Source organism: Schistocerca nitens, chromosome 2, assembly GCF_023898315.1.
Source record: "Schistocerca nitens isolate TAMUIC-IGC-003100 chromosome 2, iqSchNite1.1, whole genome shotgun sequence".
In the NCBI taxonomy this organism is placed as follows: Eukaryota; Metazoa; Arthropoda; class Insecta; order Orthoptera; family Acrididae; genus Schistocerca; species Schistocerca nitens.
The window spans coordinates 3,689,741-3,709,899 of record NC_064615.1 but is presented as its reverse complement, the minus strand read 5'-3'; the positions used below and the strand labels follow the sequence as shown (position 1 = coordinate 3,709,899).

At 38.7% G+C, this 20,159-nt stretch overlaps 1 protein-coding gene across 3 annotated transcripts in view; it reads right to left on the bottom strand.

The window, feature by feature from the left end:
• The window catches only part of LOC126235665 (ATP-binding cassette sub-family C member 4-like), a 359,166-nt gene that overhangs the window by 152,890 nt on the left and 186,117 nt on the right, over positions 1-20,159 (bottom strand). For 2 of the 3 annotated variants that reach the window (XM_049944386.1, XM_049944385.1), the window contains exons 4-5: positions 16,826-17,030; positions 8,370-8,595 (exon numbers count right to left, since the gene is read on the bottom strand). In XM_049944386.1, the coding sequence (XP_049800343.1) occupies positions 8,370-8,595; positions 16,826-17,030 (431 nt within the window). The remainder of the gene's footprint in view (positions 1-8,369; positions 8,596-16,825; positions 17,031-20,159) is intronic. The other variant, XM_049944387.1, reaches the window with a different exon arrangement.

The following is a 20,159-nucleotide window of genomic DNA, read 5'->3' as shown; positions in this document are numbered from 1 at the left end:
CTAAGAAACAGAAAGCAGGTTTGTGAATACATAAATAATACTTTACAGAACATCTAAAACATCTTTTGTATTTAATGGTAAGTGGGTGTAAATTATTGCAATTAGCTTTGGCCCCTAAAAGTAAAAACTATGACTATAAATAACACAAAACTAACAGTATGTTCTGGCATTACTAGAGATATGTCACACTCGACTATTATGAAAGGAACATTTGAATATCAGCGGTAAGACAGTTTTTATGTTCAATGGATGTTTTACTGTATGAATTACCATCTTATATGAAATTAATCATCATTTGGGCAGGAACAAGAAGACACACTAATGCAGTATTGCAAAATTCACTGTATAATCAAAAAGACAAAACCCTGTACTATGCATAAGAATTCGAAAATTCTATAAACAAAGCAAGATTAATCTGGAGTAGTATTAGTAATGAAATGAATATACTCAATGAGACAACTCCCTGATAGCACTTGCTGTGAGACATGATTAACTGAAATCACAGGTCACAAAAATTCAAAGCTTTTTGCCTAACAGTAGCTGGAAACACAGGGACAAAAAATAAATCCATTGGAATAATTTAGATATGGTTGGTTAGTATACAATAACTATATTGTATACTAACCAACTCTGTATACAATAACTATATTGTATACTAACCGACACCAGTTTTGCCAAACCAGTGAGAGATTAAAAGACTGTTAGACCGCTGAAAAGCAATATCTCTTCTAACTATAGTGGTATTTCAACAAAACAAAAGCCCTTGAGTGATCTTTCTAAACAGTTAACATGGCAAGGTTTGCCTACTGCCATAAAGACTCAAGTATGAGAGAGTAACACTCATTTATAATAGCAAAGATAAGCAAGTGATCCCTTATTATACACCTTTTACCCTCCATCTCATGTTACAACAGAATACAGAACCATCTTATCAAGAACAACCTGTTTAGAAAAAGCCTAGTTTGGCTCACTTTAAGAATTTACTACCGAGAAACAAATAAACAAACTTATGACCTCAGTTATTATAGAACTAACAAGGCAAAATGACCTGTTGGTCTTTTAGGTGATATTGTTAAGACCTTAGATTGTGTAGCTCAAGCTTCTAGATGTGAAAGTACAATGGTATTGAGTTAAAGGCGTTGCCCTTGCATAAACAAAGTCTTATCTTAAAAATATAGAATAGAGGGTATAATGACAAATGATACCACACAATGGAGATTAAATTCAGATTGCAGAACCATTATGGTGTCCCCCACAGTTTGGTGCCTGGTCTGCTCCTGCTGTTGGCCTACAGAAGTGATCTGTCTGGGACATTTGAGAAGTGTTTAAAAACTGTGATGTTTGTCAATGACACAGCTACAATGAAAAATGCCCTAAAGCTGTCAGTACCATATACAAGCTGTGAAATAATGGATCTGCCTTACAACATCTTCACAGCAAACAGCTTAGCACGTATTATGCAATTCCAAAGAAATAAAAATTATTGACATTAGATTAGATTAGATTAGTACCTGTTCCATAGGTCATGAATACGACACTTTGTAATGATGTGGTAACGTGTCATCTATTCCACAATATTCAAAGACCTTCTGATGACTTTTTGATTTCACTTGTAATCCATGTATCTGATTTTTTGTTAATTTTCAGTTGTTCCGTGGTTCATGGTGTGGGTTCCTGTTGTCATGTCCTAGTTCATGAACCACGGGCAACGTATGAGTGGCCAAGTAAGTGGTCCTGACAGTCGGTATACCAGTTACTTTGGAATAAGGCTGGGCATCTCGGACACATTCTGAGTCGTGGTCACCTTTGTGTTCAGACGGCAAAGACTACCAAATCCACCGGTTAGTCCCTCAACCGTTAGGGGTAAAACTCAATGGGACCCGGGACAAGTAAGGCTAGCAACCTGCTTCCCTGGTACTTTAAATATGATGCTGGCAACAATCAGAGCAAAATGCCTCAGATCTTTGGAGGTGACGGAGTCCCACCTCTAATTGATAAACCAGGGACTCCTAAGATATGACTCAGCAAACAAATGGTAACGAGGTGGGAAGCTATTAATATCAAGGGGGGCTACTTTGGGAAGAAGATAGAGCTGGCAGAGGCTGCAAGTAAGATTGGGTTGGACGTTTTAGCTGTTAGTGACATTCGGGTAAGGGGTGAGAAAGAAGAGGAAGTGGGAAAATACAAGGTCTACCTGTCAGGAGACAAAGCACGAATAGCACAATGGGGTGTAGGGCTTTACATCAGGAAAGAAATGGAACCCAGCGTAGTTGCAATAAGGTATGTAAACGAATGACTGATGTGGGTAGATTTGACAGTGTCTAGCAAGAAAATTAGGATTGTGTCAGTACATTCGCATTGTGAAGGGACAGATCAAGATAAGATGGATAGTTTTTATGACACACTCAGTGATGTAGTTGTTAGAGTAAAGGAGCATTCTGCTCATGGGTGATTTTAACGCCAGGATTGGAAATCGAACAGAAGGGTATGAAAAGGTTATGGGTAAATTTGGAGAGGATATGGAGGCCAACAGGAACGGGAAACAACTCATGGATTTCTGTGCCAGTATGTGCTTAGTAATCACAAACTCCTTTTTTAAACATAATAAAATTCACCAGTATACTTGGGAAGGCAGGGGAACTAGATCTGTCATTGACTAATAATAACAGATCAGGAATTCAGGAAGGCTGTGAGGGACACACGTGTATTCAGGGGATTCTTTGATGACACTGATCACTATTTAATCTGCAGTGAAATTGGTACTATGAGGCTGAAAGTGCAGGAGGTCAGGTCCATATGTAGGAGGATAAGAGTGGAGAAACTTCAGGAAAAGAAACTCAGGCACAAGTACATAACAGTGATCTCAGAAAGGTACCAGTTAGTTGAATGTAGTCAATTAACAGTAATTGGAAAAGGAATGGACAAGGTACAGGGACACAGTACTAGAAGTGGCTAAAGAATGTATTGGAACAGTAGTGTATAAAGGTAGGATGGAGCAAACAGCTTGGTGGAATGACACAGTCAAGGCAGCCTGTAAAAGGAAAAAGAAGGCGTATCAAAAATGGCTACATACTAGAACTCAGGTAGACAGAGAAAGTTATGTTGAAGAAAGAAATAAAACCAAACAGATAATTGCAGCATCCAAGAAGAAATCTTGGGAAGACTTTGGAAACCGACTTTGGGTCAAGCTGCTGGAAAACCATTCTGGAGTGTAATTAGCAGTCTTCGAAATGCAGGTAAGAAGGAAATGACAAGAATTTTTGACAGGTCAGGAAAACTGCTGGTGAATCCTGTTGATGCCTTGGGCAGATGGAGGGAATATTTTGAAGAGTTGCTCAATGTAGGTGAAAATACGATCAGTAATATTTCAGATTTTGATGTACAATGGGATAGGAATGATGATGGAAATAGGATCACATTTGAGGAAGTGGAGAAAATGGTCAATAGAATGCAGTGCAATAAAGCAGCTGGGGTGGATGAAATTAAGTCGGAACTCATCAAATACAGTGGAATGTCAGGTCTTAAATGGCTACACAGGATCATTGAAATGGCCTGGGAGTCGGGACAGGTTCCATCAGACTGGACGAAAGCAGTAATCACACCAATCTTTAAACATGGAAACAGAAAAGATTGTAACAACTACAGAGGTATCTCTTTGATCAGCATTGTGGGAAAATCTTCTCAGATATTGTTTGAAGGAAAGTGCGAGTATTAGTTGAGGACCAATTGGATGAAAATCAGTGTGGGTTTAGGCCTCTTAGAGGTTGTCAGGACCAGATGTTTAGCTTATGGCAAATAATGGAGAAGTGTTACGAGTGGAACAGGGAATTGTATCTATGCTTTATAGGTCTAGAAAAGGCATATGACTGGGTTCCTAGGAGGAAGTTATTGTCTGTTCTACGAGATTATGGAATAGGAGGCAAACTTTTGCAAGCAATTAAAGGTCTTTACATAGTCAGGCAGCAGTTAGAGTTGATGGTTAATTGAGTTCACGGTTCAGAGTAGTTTCAGGGGTAAGACAAGGCTGCAACCTGTCTCCACTGTTGTTCATATTGTTTATGGATCATGTGTTAAAAACAATAGACTTGCTGGGTGAGATTAAGATATGTGAACACAAAATAAGCAGTGATGGCAGATTCGATTGAAAGTTTGCAAAGTAATATTTCAGAGCTAGATTAGAAATGTAAGGACTATGGTATGAAGATTAGTATCACCACAACGAAAGTAATGTCAGTGGGAAAGAGATATAAACTGATTGAGTGCCAAATAGGAGGAACAAAGTTAGAACAGATGGACGGTTTCAAGTACTTAGGATGCATATTCTCACAGGATGGCAACAAAGTGAAAGAACTGGAAGCAAGGTGTGGCAAAGCTAATGCAGTGAGCGCTCAGCTACGATCTACTCTCTTCTGCAAGAAGGAAGTCAATCTTTCAACCAACTTTGTTGTATGGGAGCAAAAGCTGGGTGCATTCAGGTCGCCTTATCAATAAGGATGGGGTTACGGATATGAAAGTAGCTAGGATGATTGCAGGTACTAGTAGATGGGAACAATGGCAGGAGGGTGTCCACAATGAGGAAATCAAAGAAAAACTGGGAATGAACTCTATAGATGTAGCAGTCAGGGCGAACAGGCTTAGATGGTGGGGTCATGTTACACGCATGGGAGAAGCAAGGTTACCCAAGAGACTCATGGGTTCAGCGGGGTAGACCAAGGAGAAGGTACCTGGATTCGGTTAAGAATGACTTTGAAGTAATAGGCGGGGTAGACCAAGGAGAAGGTACCTGGATTCAGTTAAGAATGACTTTGAAGTAATAGGCTTAACATCAGAAGAGGCACCAATGTTAGCACTGAATAGGGGATCACGGAGGAATTTTATAAGGGGGACTATGCTCCAGACTGAACGCTGAAAGGCATAATCAGACTTAAATGATGGTGATGATGATTTCAGTTGTTCAGAGGGAATGAAATATCACAGCAGTATTTATAATTAGAGAAGAGCAAGTTGAATTTTATATCAACAATAAGCATGAATTATAATGTACAGAATGGTTGAAAATTATGAACTATTTACGAATAAAGGGGGACACCTCACTGATAGGCACAAGCATTGCATTGTTGATAGGTACATAAACAAAAGGTACTAAACTTGGCTATCTTTTGGAATGCACTTCCTTATTCTAGCTGTAGGAAAAACACACACAAAAACACACACACATACACACACACACACACACACACCTGTCTCCCTACAGAGTGCTTAGTCAAATGCCAGTTCTTTACTGGTCCACAGTCAGTGTACTGGAGTGAGGTGGGGTATGCGATGGGGTGGGGTGAGCAATGGAGAGGGGCAGGAGGCAGGTACAGGGTTGGGGGAAGTATCTAGTGGCTTGTGTGAGAGTGGGAATCCATATGTGGACTAGCTAGGGGCGCAGGTAGAAGCGGCAGATGGCAGATGGCCGGCAGATGGCAGACGGCCGGCACTCGACGTCATAGACTAGGGCGTCGGGTAACGGCACGTAGCTAGCTGATGTGAGGGTACAAATTGGATAGGGGTGCTGGGGCAGGTGATAGGTGTAGGATAGGAAGGTTACGGAAGTGAAGGATATGCTGTAAGGATAGCTCCCATCTGCACAGCTCTGAAAAAATGGTGCTGGTGGGGAGGATCCGTATGGCACGGGTTGTGAAGCAGCCACTGATACCTCACATGTTGTGCTCAGCTGCACGGTGTGCCACCGGATGCTCCACCCTGTTTCTTGCAACAGTTTATCAGTTCTGGCCACCCGTGGTAGATGCATCTGCAGTGACGAGAATCCCCTCGCCGATTATGCCGAAGGACCTACAGAGGCCTTTGAGAACAGGCAGCACCGTGCAGCCTAACTGTAAAACAGATTTCCTGTGCCATATACTCACAAACACTTGATCCCCACACCTATCCTGAGAACCCATCACAAAGAAGTGCCCCCCTTGTCACCCAGTACCTCCCAGACGGGAACAACTAAACCGTGTCCCACATCAGGGCTTTGACTATCTCTCACCTTGTCGTGAAATGAGGGACATCCTACCCTAAAGATACTTCCACCCCTTCCAAAGCAGTGTTCCACCTCCTACCCAACCTGCACAGTATGCTAGTCCATCCCCATGCTGCTCTAATCCCCAGTCCCCTGTCATTCGTATCGTACCCCTACGGAAGACCCAGATGCGAGCCCTGCCGTATCCACCCACCCGGCACCACTTACTTCAATTCTGTCACGGGCTCACCGTACCCCGTCAGAGGCCAGGCCACCTGTGAAAGCAGCCATTTAGTATACCAGCTCTGCTGCAACCTCTGCACAGCATTTTAAATTAGTATGACAACCGATAGCTGCCAACCAGAATAAATGGCCACAGCTAAACTGTTGCCAGAAACAAGGTGGAGCACCCAGTGGCACAGCATGCATGGGACATTTCAATGTATGCTTCACAGTCCGTGCCATCTAGATCCCCAGCTCCAGCTTTTCTGAGCTGTTCGGATGGGAGCTATCCTTACAGCACAATCGTGGCTCCCACAACGTTTGTGGCCTAAAACTGAGGTAACTCGCTGTCCCCTCTCCCCCCCCCCCCAATCCAATAGTATGTGCACGTGTGTGTGCACACGTGCACTTGAGTGTATGCGCTTGTACACCATCACCTGCATCAGCACCCTCTGTCTAATTTGTGTCCCCACATCAAATAGCTGTGTGCTGTTATCTCCCACCTTAGTCTATGTGCCCAGCCGTCTGCCACATACCGCCACAGATGGCTCCCCACACCCCCACAAGCCTCTAGACACTTACCGCAACCCCGTCCCTGCCTCCTGCCTCTCTCCATCCCTTACCCCACCCACCCCTTACCACCCAGTAAAGAGCTGGCAGTTGACTGAGCATAGTGTATGGAGACAGGCGTGTGTATGTGAGTGATTGAGTGTGTGTTTGTGTGCGTCTTCTTCCTGCAGCTAGAAAAAGGAAATACGTTCCGAAAACTAGCCATCTCCGTACCTTTTGTTTGTGTGCGTATTGATGATGCAGCATATCTGCCTTTTTGTTTGTCATCTCCTTTATTCGTAAGTATGAATTACATCTTCATCTGGGTTTCATAGATTCTGAGAGCTCATTTGACTCAGTTTCAACAATATCTGTACCAACATCCCTTGAGAAAGACAACATTGATTCAACCTACGTTAGTGCGCTGAATAATATAGACACCAATGGTAGAGCTTTTATTAAAACTTCATCAGCATAGTGAGAAATTCGTAAATAAAACAGGAATCTGAAATGGAGACTCTTAGTAGTCATAAGGAAGTTTTCAGATCCTGAAAATGAACAAAATAAAGAAAAAATATGTGTTGAAGGAACATATCTAAATTACCTTCATGTTACTGATGGTACTGTGCTGTTTGCTTTGTCAACTGCAAGCTGAAGAGCTAGGTTGAGCAATTCTGAAAGTAAGCTTGAACATCAGTTGCAACAAAATTAAAATAATGTAGAATCAACACATCAAGGAGAAAGTAGTTCAAATTAACACTCAAGCTACAGAACCACTTCACAAACATTTGTATTCAGGGCAGTTCAAAACATTAAATGAATGGAAAGCAAAAGAAATAAACAGAGGTTCCAAAAATTAAGTTCCTATGCATCTGAAAAGAAAAGTTTGCACTCAGTTTGTATTATCAGTTTTTACTTATGGCAAGGAGACATGGACTTTTAGTGTGGAAACAATTAAAAATCTGTGTGTTAATTGTGAGAAAGGGTAGATGCATGTCAAGAATTGCTGAGGGAGAGAGGAAGACAAACAAATGGTTCAGGGAATAGATCAGAGTGTAAACTGTAAATATGAAATGAAATGAAGATGGTTGGGTGATGAACCTGGGTGAATGGCTGATGGGGGGACTGATGAAAGTGTTAGCTGGTTTCCACAAGGCAATAAAGACTAAGATGATGCCCTAACACAAGGTGAGTACCTGATGCTAGAAAATGTGTAGAAATAACACGTGTACGTAAATGAAGACTGTAATGCATAGAAGTGACTAGAGGATGGCACTGTTGAGTATTGGATGTTAAATAAGTGACAATGGTGATAATGATGTTGAATTGTAACTTGTTAAAAGTGTATTTGTCAAGATGTTTTCATATTCATGGCACTGTTTATGCAAATTGTCAGTTATATCACAGTTTGAGTGGATGTAGCTTCCTTTGCTCCCTACATACATAATCAGTGAGAGCACTTACCTAGTATTCAAATATAATCAGAGTTATAAAATTTATTGTAACTGTCATAAAACTCTTGAAAAGAATTGCAGTGTTTCTTAAATAAATATTAATACTGCAAATATAAATCAAAGACATAACTTACTTTGCACAGGAACAGTTTGAAGAAACATTCCAACAACACCAATTATTGACGCCCAACCAATGGCTTGCCACATGAAGTATGTAACTATTATTGTTTCAATGGGAGTGATCCATATGTAATGCAAGACTAAAGACAGATTGTCAAATCTGTTTACATCATTGGACAGGAGGTTTACCATCTGACCTGCTGCCGTCTGTCCAAGTGCAGTTTTGCTTAGACGCATTATCTAAAAATAATAAAATTAAACTATATGTTCATAGTATAATATTTTAAAGTTTATAAAATTGGAATTAATTTTGCATTAAAAAGTCTACTACAATTCATATGATCTGGGTAGAATTCTAGAAGAAGGCAGCTTTAAGTGGTAAATCAATTGAATGCAAAAAATAGTTTCCAGTCATCCTTCATCAATTCTAGAAGCTATACATTATATTACGACCAACACTGTTATATGCTATTTGTGATCAGCTAGGCTAAATTTAACATAGTAAATTGTCTTACTACAAGTGGATAAAGTTGTATTTAGAGATCAGGAAACATATTCTTGAACTTAAATACCATGTGGATGCTAGTTTGAGCTCTTATTGTTCTGAAGAACAAAACCTGCAGTATGGTCTAGCAGGAGACTGTTTTAGTACAAATACTATTTTTAGTGATTTCGAGCTATTCAGCTCCTATCATAAGTACACTAAATTTACAGATGAGACCAATGTACTGGTCAACAGGAGGGCTGTCAGTGACATCAAGAAAGAAACTGAAAAATGTATCTTTGTAAAATGAAATGTATAAATGTATAAAAAAAGGTACAAGCACTAACTAAGATCCAGAAGGACAACCAATTAGCACCAACTGTAGAAATATTTAGTACAATCCTTAAAACATCCATGTTACAAAATTCCTTGTAATGTAGATTTAAGATGAAGACTTTGTAAGTTGTAAATTAAACTTCATCTGTTATTTCATCAACTCCCCCTGGATGCACATGAAAGTTGGTGACAAACAATATGTACTTTACCCAAACAGAATCAGTGCATTAGTATAGTGGAATTCATTTGGCTGCAAAATCTGTTTTACAACTCAAAAGAGGGTCATTAACAGCCATAGAAAGAGCCACTTCAAGATTTATCCAAACTATGACTTCATCCATGGCCTTATTTGCATATTCTGAAAGTAACAATATTCAGGAGAAGAATATTAGAAGCAAGCAACCAACTTGCATTTACTAATGAAAGTGAATCATGGAATAAAATAGATCTCAAAGAGAAAAAATCTTGTGTAATAAAGTGAAAAAAAGGAAAATTTAAAGGTGTTATCAAAAATTAAATCACCTGATACAAATATGTGTTTACAGTGTATAGGACAATCTCACAACATAAAAATAATATTGTGATCTCCAGTAACTTAAGAAAAATTAAATATCATCAAACAAAATAAAAGTAAACAACGTAAAATGCACATAAGAACATATAAAAATTAAATAAATGTGTGCTGCGTGGTATAACAGAGAAATTCACAGCTCTCATGCCAGTATTTTTGCCACCTAGCATGTGAGAAAGCATTACAATATACTTAATGGATGCAAAGTTGATGAATTCAATGAGTGTTTGTACTTTTATTATTTCATTGCTAGTGTGTTCTATAGAAGTACGTTTTTTTATATTACGTGACAAGATCGAGATCACTGAAATACATCAATGGCAGCATCTCCATCACTGCTGTCAGAAACGACTTGCTGACCACTACTGCAACTGCACCAACAGCCAGCGGTGAGAAGAAGATATTGCCAGTGAGTGTTGTCCCCCTCTGAATCTCATTATAAAATTGGTACAATAGTTGTATTTAAGTGGAAAGTGCTTGACAAGCTGTAACTCCAAATGTATGTGTGGTGACACTGCAAAACAGTAGGTATTCTGACTTCTGTCAGTCAAGATCTACCATATATCATTAATTTTGCATTATACTACACTAATAATAGAGTTACAAAGTAAAATTTATTTCCATTTCTCTGCCTACTCAATCACGAATGGGGGGCAATGATTTAAGGCAGTTTCCCTGCAGAGTATTGCAGATTCTTCAACTTCAGAATGAAATTTTTTTCAAGATGTGAATTAATTGAAAATTAAAATCTGAGTCTGGGTTTATTAAAACTGAAGGAAGCTGCAGGAATAAACAGCATCTTTGACTTTCATCGGCAAAATTGCCAGTTTTATGGGAATACCAGAAAGCTATATTTCTCCAAATTAGTCTTTCTTGATGAATAAATCTGATAATTAAATGCAAACTGAAGCTGACTGATTGTAATTCAAGATTTAGTTGCAGGTTACTCCCAGGTCAGATGAAATCCGAGCAACGTCATGCAGATTAATTGAAAAAGTCACTATCTCTACATTACATACTTTACAACCAGGGCTGTAGCACCACAGACGCTGAAGTATAAAATTTATTAATTGTATTATTAACTGTGTTTTAAATTGTAAGAAATTTCCAGGGGCAGATGTGGACTCTGACCACAATGTATTCCTTATGAACTGTAGATTAAAACTGAAAAAAACTGCAAAAAGGTGGGAATTCAAGGAGATGGGACTTGGATAAACTGACTAAACCAGAGGTTGTACAGATTTTCAGGGATAGCATAAGGGAACAATTGACAGGAATGGGGGAAAGAAATACAGTAGAAGAAGAATGGGTAGCTCTGAGGGATGAAGTAGTGAAGGCAGCAGAGGATCAAGTAGGTAAAAAGATGAGGGCTAGTAGAAATCCTTGGGTAACAGAGGAGATATTGAATTTAACTGATGAAAGGAGAAAATATAAAAATGCAGTAAATGAAGCAGGCAAAAAGGAATACAAACGTCTCAAAAATGAGATCGACAGGAAGTGCAAAATGGCTAAGCAGGGATGGCTAGAGGACAAATGTAAGGATGTAGAGGCTTGTCTCACTAGGGGTAAGATAGATACTGCCTACAGGAAAATTAAAGAGGCCTTTGGAGAGAAGAGAACCACTTGTATGAATATCAAGAGCTCAGATGGCAACCCAGTTCTAAGCAAAGAAGGGAAGGCAGAAAGGTGGAAGGAGTATATAGAGGGTTTATACAAGGGCGATGTACTTGAGGACAATATTATGGAAATGGGATGTAGATGAATACGAAATGGGAGATAAGATACTGCGTGAAGAGTTTGACAGAGCACTGAAAGACCTGAGTCGAAACAAGGCCCCGGGAGTAGACAACATTCCATTAGAACTACTGATGGCCTTGGGAGAGCCAGTCTTGACAAAACTCTACCATCTGGTGAGCAAGATGTATGAGACAGGAGAAATACCCTCAGACTTCAAGAAGAGTATAATAATTCCAACCCCAAAGAAAGCAGCTGTTGACAGATGTGAAAATTACTGAACTATCAGTTTAATAAGTCACACCTGTAAAATACTAACGCGAATTCTTTACAGACGAATGGAAAAACCGGTAGAAGCTGACCTCGGGGAAGATCAGTTTGGATTCCATAGAAATGTTGGAACACGTGAGGCAATACTGACCTTACGACTTATCTTAGAAGAAAGATTAAGGAAAGGCAAACCTACGTTTCTAGCATTTGTAGACTTAGAGAAAGCTTTTGACAATGTTGACTGGAATACTCTCTTCCAAATTCTAAAGGTGGCAGGGGTAAAATACAGGGAGCGAAAGGCTATTTACAATTTGTACAGAAACCAGATGGCAGTTATAAGAATCGAGGGACATGAAAGTGAAGCAGTGGTTGGGAAGGGAGTGAGACAGGGTTGTAGTCTCTCCCTGATGTTATTCAATCTGTATATTGAGCAAGCAGTAAAGGAAACAAAAGAAAATTTTGGAGTAGGTATTAAAATCCATGGAGAAGAAATACAAACTTTAAGGTTTGCCGATGACATTGTAATTCTGTTAGAGACCTCAAAGGACTTGGAAGAGCAGTTGAACGGAATGGACAGTGTCTTGAAAGGAGGACATAAGATGAACGTCAACAAGACCAAAAAGAGGATAATGGAATGTAGTCGAATTAAGTCGGGTGATGCTGAGGGAATTAGATTAGGAAATGAGACACTTAAAGTAGTAAAGGAGTTTTGCTATTTGGGGAGCAAAATAACTGATGATGGTCAAAGTAGAGAGGATGTAAAATGTAGACTGGCAATGGCAAGGAAATCGTTTCTGAAGAAGAAAAATTTGTTAACATCGAGTATAGATTTAAGTGTCAGGAAGTCGTTTCTGAAGTATTTGTATGGAGTGTAGCCATGTATGGAAGTAAAACATGGATGATAACTAGTTTGGACAAGAAGAGAGTAGAAGCTTTCGAAATGTGGTGCTACAGAAGAATGCTGAAGATTAGATGGATAGCTCACATAACTAATGAGAAGGTATTGAATAGAATTGGGGAGAAGAGGAGTTTGTGGCACAACTTGACAAGAAGAAGGGACCGGAGGGTAGGACATGTTCTGAGGCATCACGGGATCACAAATTTAGCATTGGAGGGCAGCGTGGAGGGTGAAAATCATAGAGGGAGACCAAGAGATGAATACACTAAACAGATTCAGAAGGATGTAGGTTGCAGTAGGTACTGGGAGATGAAGAAGCTTGCACAGGATAGAGTAGCATGGGGAGCTGCATCAAACCAGTCTCAGGACTGAAGACCACAACAACAACATTTTATTTGAAATGTGTGATTGAAAATAGTATGATATGCAATAAATCTTGTGTAATTATATCCTCATGTAACCATCTCATGCCACATTAACACATTAATCCACACCACATTTGTTATTACAAGGCGTGGCATAATCTGTAATATCATTATACACACACACACACCACACACACACACACACACACACACACACACACACACACACACATTCACACAAATGCAACTCACACACGTGACCACTGTCTCTAGCTGCGCTACCTAATTCATAAGAAGGATTTTGGGCTGAAAGTTTATTTGTTTAGCAGTCTTTTTGTTGTGCCTGTCTGTGAATCCACATTTCCACTATTTCTTGAGTAGTAATCTATTCTTTTGATAATACTGTCATTATTCCATGCTGGATTTTCCATTGTTTCATTAAGTTTACTTGTCATACAGTGCTGTAACTCTTGTCATCAAATGATTTATGGACCACAAAGTATAATACACCCAGTACTATCTCACTTACATTAAATGGCCTCTCTATTTCTCTCATATAGTTCACTTAATAAATCTCTGCTTTTGAGATGAAACCAGAAGGCTGACTTTGTTATTAATGACTTTTTCTATGGGCTGTAATTTGTAAAAGAGGTGACTATGAATTTACAACCATAAAACTTTGAAAATAATTAAATCACTAAATATGTTTTAGTCTACATCAAGGAGAAAATATTTTCTTGGCAACTAAGGAAGTGATTCTGAAGTATGTAATGCTGCAGTACCATACCAGTGCATAATATGTTTTAAACTGTGAAATAATTTTTGTCACACTAACTGTACAAACTTTTGCAAAATTAGACAAATCTGTATATTAAAATGACATAAAAGTATTTCATGTTAATCTTCCTCTAGTTTCTTAATTTATTGACTAAAATATTTCAAACTACTGGAGTGGCTTAAATATGAGAGGTAATCATACAGTTTTAATTATGATGTTGGTGCATAAGTTCATAGCATTTTTATTTTACACGTTGGGATTCCAGTTGCTATGATTCTATTTATCAACAATCATTTTTTATTTGCAGTTCATTGTTGCTATTTGACCTTACATACTGTTTTTTTGTCAATTTGGAGATTGCGGTGTCATCGAGTAGCGAGAGTGGCACAAGAAGTATCGACCAGAGCAGAGACAGCGCACAGCAAAGCAGCACCACGAGGTGCCAGTGAAGGCGTTGCCTCCCATAGTTCCGAGGCACCGTCCCCACGCCTCTGCTGCGAAATAGTGCCGCCAGAGGCCAGGGGGGCAGATCTGTTTAAGGTGGGATTCTGCACATTTCCAGGAAGGTCCTGTTGGAATAATGTTGTGCTGCCTACTTGCCATGACACAGTCTGTGTCAACCGTCGGGGAGTGAAGAGACTTCTGCCTCCTGTGAACTGTGCCCGTGCACCAATGCTATCAGAACAGTGTGAACAGGTGTCTATCAACTTGTGTTTTCTAGTGACTGTAGTGAAGCCACACTACGGCCATTCTGAAAGTGTATCAAGTGTTCTAATTAACTGTATTATTACTAGCCACCTCAGTACCAAAAAGTTGCACACAACATAGACAGTGAGAGGATCAGTGGATGCTACAAAATGGAGTGCCAAGTCGAAAAATCAGAACGTTTCCAACATGCTCTTCTCTTTGAATTCAATAGAGGGGTGACAGAAGTGGAAGCAGCCAGAAGCATTTGCACTTCATACAGAGATAACACGACTCGACAGAGCTTGCCAAATTACGGTTTTCTCATTTTAAGGTGGATCGTTTTGATGTTAAAAACTCTCCACATTCAGGTAGACCTTGAGGATTTGGTGAAGATTGTTTAAGTGCATTGATCCACAATGATCCACGTCAACATACTCGAGAACTGGCAAACGTAATGAACTGTGATCATTCCGTCACTGTGTAACATTCACATGCAATGGGGAAGGTTCAAAAATTGAGTGTATGGGTACCCTATGCTCTAAGTCAGTGTGTGGACATATGAGCATTTCTGTTTGCTCGTCATCAATTGGCTCACGAACAACACCGACCATTCTCATCCTAGTGATGAGAAATGGCATCTTTATACTAGTACAAGGAAAAGGAAGGAATGGTTGAGCCCAAGCAAAGCAGCAACTCCCTGTACAAAGGCCTGTACGCATTCACAAACAAAAATGTAATGCATCTGGTTGAACAGTGATGGTGTGGTGTACTATGAATTGATTCCCTGAGGTGCATCACTACTAACATTTATTGTTATCAACTGAGATGTCTCACAGATACAATCCAAGAACAATGACCAGGAAGACGGCATGAACTGATGCTACTGGGTGATAATGCCTGCCTGCATTCTGCTGGACTGACAAAAACAGTATAAAGGAACTGGGTGGGGATTTCATTCCACACCCACCTCTTTCACCTGAATCATGCACTCTCAGATTTTCACCTTTTCTGCTCTCTATTGAATAACCTTGAAGAAACCTCCTTTCAGGATAAAAATGTGCTCCAAACATGGCTCAATGAGTTCTTGCTTCAAAACCGTATGATTTCTACAGTTGCAAAATCAAAAAGTTACCCTGCGATTGACGGACTTGTAAACAGTGAAATAGAATATATTAGTGATGACAAAAGACTCTATTATGTGTATCTGTATGGAAAAACACAACAAATTTATGCACCAACCCAGTATAACACTGAAAAATTAAGTTGTGTAATTAATTTTTTGTTTGTTTGCTGATATATTTCTGCATTCTTGGTTCACAATGAAATCCCTGTGCTGATGTATTGTCTCGAGCTGCCAAAGGAGATAAAACTTCATGCTACAGCCCATGTCCAGCTCATAAGTGGGCTGTGTCATCTTGTTTAGCAGCTTGATACAATACTTCAGCATGGGGATATCAGTGTGTACAAGGATTCTGGAGATGTGTGTGCTGACAAATAAACTACAAAACTTTATTGTTTGAAGGGCTAATTAAAACAAGAAACCTACCCCACAAATGTACTTCACTTTATCAACCGTCTGAGACATTTTGTCTTGATTTTTTGTTGCACATTGAGATGTATCGAAAATATGAATAACATAAAGTAACCAAATTTACTGTCAGTATATTGCAGTTCACAACTTGAAAAAATGCCATAACCGGCAAAAATAAAGATAAATATTCCTGAATTCATTATTAAAATCAGTTAGTATTATCTAGTCAGCTAATATGAAATAGTATTATCTTAAAAATGAATGAAATAGTAAACTAATATTACAAAAATGAGAGGCAGCAGCATTAAATTTCTGTAGTAAGGAAAAAAATATACTGTGAATAGAGCATCAAAATAATTAAAAAGTTTTGGATGACATCTACAACATATTATCTTAGGTTTGGCTTTTCAGTGATTTTAAATCAATTATAGAGCTTGATAACATGATTAAGAAGTTCTTTTTCACTTTTTATCTGAAACGTTCATATTTCCAAAGTGAACCTCGCACACGAACCAGTTTCTTCAACTTATTGTGTTGTTTCCTAGATCACTACATCTTTTTGACCAAGAATTGCATTTAAAAGAAAAAATGAAAAGAAACCCAATGCCTGGGAAGGAGGAAAAAACTATCACAAGCCTACTTAAAAAATAAGTTGGTTTTTTGTATATGTGTGCATGTTATGTTTTAGACAACAGTGGTGTTGGCTTTGCATATAAAGGATAAAGTAATCTGCAGATTATACGTTCAGTTACATACATTGTGATTGTAATCGTGTTTATCTGTGTATGTAGATGAACACTAGAGAAAGAAACATACCTTTCTATAGATAAGGGAGCAACATGCAATTCTTGCCCTCATTCCAATACGTTGTGCCATCAAGTTAGTATGATGCATCAGTACAAGATTCACAAATAGTGTAGCTATTAAACCTCCTGCATAATAGAATGCCTCATCCCTTGTAATTGTTGATCCAGGAGTAAAATGCTTTAGCAGATAACCCAGGAGGACAGGTTTTGCTGTGCTGAGGACAATACCAAATAGTGCACACATTTTTAATTGTATTCTAATTTTAAATATTCTTCCAATATAAATGTGTCAACAGATTGTTGTGATCCTTTAACATGGAAACAGTTTTAATGTTAGCAGTGAAAGTATATGCAGAAAGCAGCTTCTGCTTGGTTCAATGCCTTTCATGACTGATTCATTGTGAACAAACTAGCTAAACTATAAACAGTGCAGACTGGACTGGAAAGCAGTTTAATTTAAGTGTTCCTTTAGTATAGTTAATAGAAATATACACTGATGAGCCAAAACATTATGACCACTGCCCACCAAAATGATGGATGCTGCCTGGTGGTATTGCAGAAACATGATGTGATGACAAAAGTATGTAAATGGACCAGACATGGTTGGGGGATCACCCTAGTGAAGATATGGGCTGCAAATGGAGAAAACCACTAAAATAAATGACTTTGACAAAAGGCAGATTATTATTAAGCAGAGCTTATGAGTAAATGTCTCAAAAATGACAAATCTGGTCATATTTTCACATGCTACTGTAGAAATACATGGAAACTACCACTAGGCACTAAATGGTTGGATGTCCATGACTCGTCACAGAACACTGGGTTTGGAGGCTTGTCTGATCTGTAAAGAAAGATAGATGGTGATCAGTGGCATCTGTGCCATCATACATTGCTGAACATGGAGCTATGCAGCAGACCACCACCGTGCATTCACATGTTGACCCAGTGACGTCATCAATTTCGATTGCAGAGGGTATGAAACCATCAGTTTTCAGCTGTTGATCAATGGAAACATATTGGCTCTTCAGGTGAATCACATTTTTGCTACACTACGTTAATTGTCATCTCCAGTCATTGAGGTGAATGGCAGCTGGAAATGTGCAGAGCACCATCAGCACACACTGGTGGGAGCAGTATTATGCAATGGGAGACACTCTCCTGTGTTTGTGTGAGACCTGTGGTAGTCATCATCCCTGCATCCCTTCATGGTTTGAGGAGCATTATAGTGAACTCACACTGACGTCTCAGTGACCAAATTTGCCTGATGTAAATCCTACGGGACCCATCTGGATCAGTATCAGACACTGTCACCTTGTAAGCAAACCAGTGGCTCATTATTCATGTGAATTACCTGGCCTGTGTGTAGACATCTAACGCCATATGCCTCCACAAACTGACAAACTGTTGGATCCATGACATGCAGAATCAATGGTGTATTTCCTTCCAAAAATGGACAAACAAGCTATTAAGCATGTGGTCATAATGTTTTGGCTCATCAGTGTAAGAGGCCAATCAAATAAAAAGTGAGAAGTCAAGTAGATGTCTTGCTAGAACAATACTACTTGAAAGTCACACAAATTTCTCAAAGAGTTATAACAGTATAAAAGATACAAATAAATAATCTGAAGTTGTTTTGTGCAGTCTGATAGCAAAATACTATTTTTTTCCATAAATATCTGAAGAGTAGTTGTAAACAGGAACCTTACTGTTGATTTTGTGTCATGCTGTACTAATGATATAAACCTATGTCCCCTTGTGTGGCCTCACTGTACATCTACAAACTGAATACATTTGTTCACAGCACCCTGATTAGTTTGTAGCAAATTAATTTCAACATACAACACTAACAATCCAAATCAATTTATGTTGGCTACCCATCGTTTGAACCTTCATGTTCAAATTCCACAGTGGCCGAGTATGAAAATTTAAAACAAAGGAAAAGGAAAAGATCTGCTCGGTATTAACTTAGAATCTATGAAAAAAAACTTACATGACAAGCCGGTGCAGAAATGTTACTATTCAATAGAAGATTTCATGATGGATGATCTGAGAATATGAGCAGCGGAGAATAAACATTGAAGATCATAAATTATCCATCAATTATGTATCCAGTATGGAGTATTGCAATAACGATACTGTACTTTAAGAAAAACTGAAATCAATTTTTGTATTTTGACATGTCTCTTGTGTATTAAGTCAATGACACTGTATTTTATGAGACATCAAACTTCTATTCTATTCTGTTCTATTCTATCCTCACACAAATGCACACACAAAACACACACATGCAAATAAAAATCCCAAAAGTGATAACATTATAGAGAATACAGAAAACAAAATCAAAGCAGCTTGTTTCTTATCTAAAAATACACAAATCAAGCACAAGACAACCATAATAGATAAATCAATACAGGTGACACTGAATAGTTTTGTAATATGATGAAAACATAAATTTGTGAACAACTGCTGTAATTATTTTTTATCCATCCTGTGGTCCAAATTATCATTCAGAAAAGACCTTAAGCTAAAAACATCTGACAAAGGAATACTTCATGACAGTTACATTTTTATACATCTGTGCAGATGTTGTTTTGCTCTGTGGGATACAACTGGTAAGGAAATGACTGACAGTGTCAGTACAACCTAAATGAAAGTTGTGGCTTTGATGTCAGCACCACAGAGGTGAAACTGGATTAATATTGATCATTTAAACACTCTCTTGACACAAATGGACAGTGTCAGTACAACCTAAATGAAAGTTGTGGCTTTGATGTCAGCACCACAGAGGTGAAACTGGATTAATATTGATCATTTAAACACTCTCTTGACACAAATGGAAGGAGACTGCCTACATTACTAAGGAACTAGTTGTTATGTTGTATCAGTGCATGACTGTTTTCTGATTTTGACTGTCTCCTTTCTCTGTGATAAGTCCCTTCAAGACTGATTAAGCATTATTATGAGAATGTTAGCATTTCACTACAGACATGTTCTTGTACTCTGCCAGAAAATGTTTGAGAAGTCAGAAAAAGAGAAATGAAATCAATTCTAAAAATTTCTGTAGGCTACTAAACATTTAAGTTTATTTACTGATGGTTGTCAACAAATAAGACTGAATCCTCACATGTCTGCATTTGTTCTTTTAACTACTAAAAACATATCTGCATTTCATTCTGTGAGATTAAATGGGAGGAAGTTGTCTGGTTTTGTCTGCTTGTGAAGTGCAAGATCACAGCTTGTCCACTGTCTCTGGGAAGAAACTTCATGAAATCTGTCACGATAAGGGCATAATCCTTACTAATGCAAGCAATCCTTTCTTTTAATGTTGTTGTCATAAATGAGAA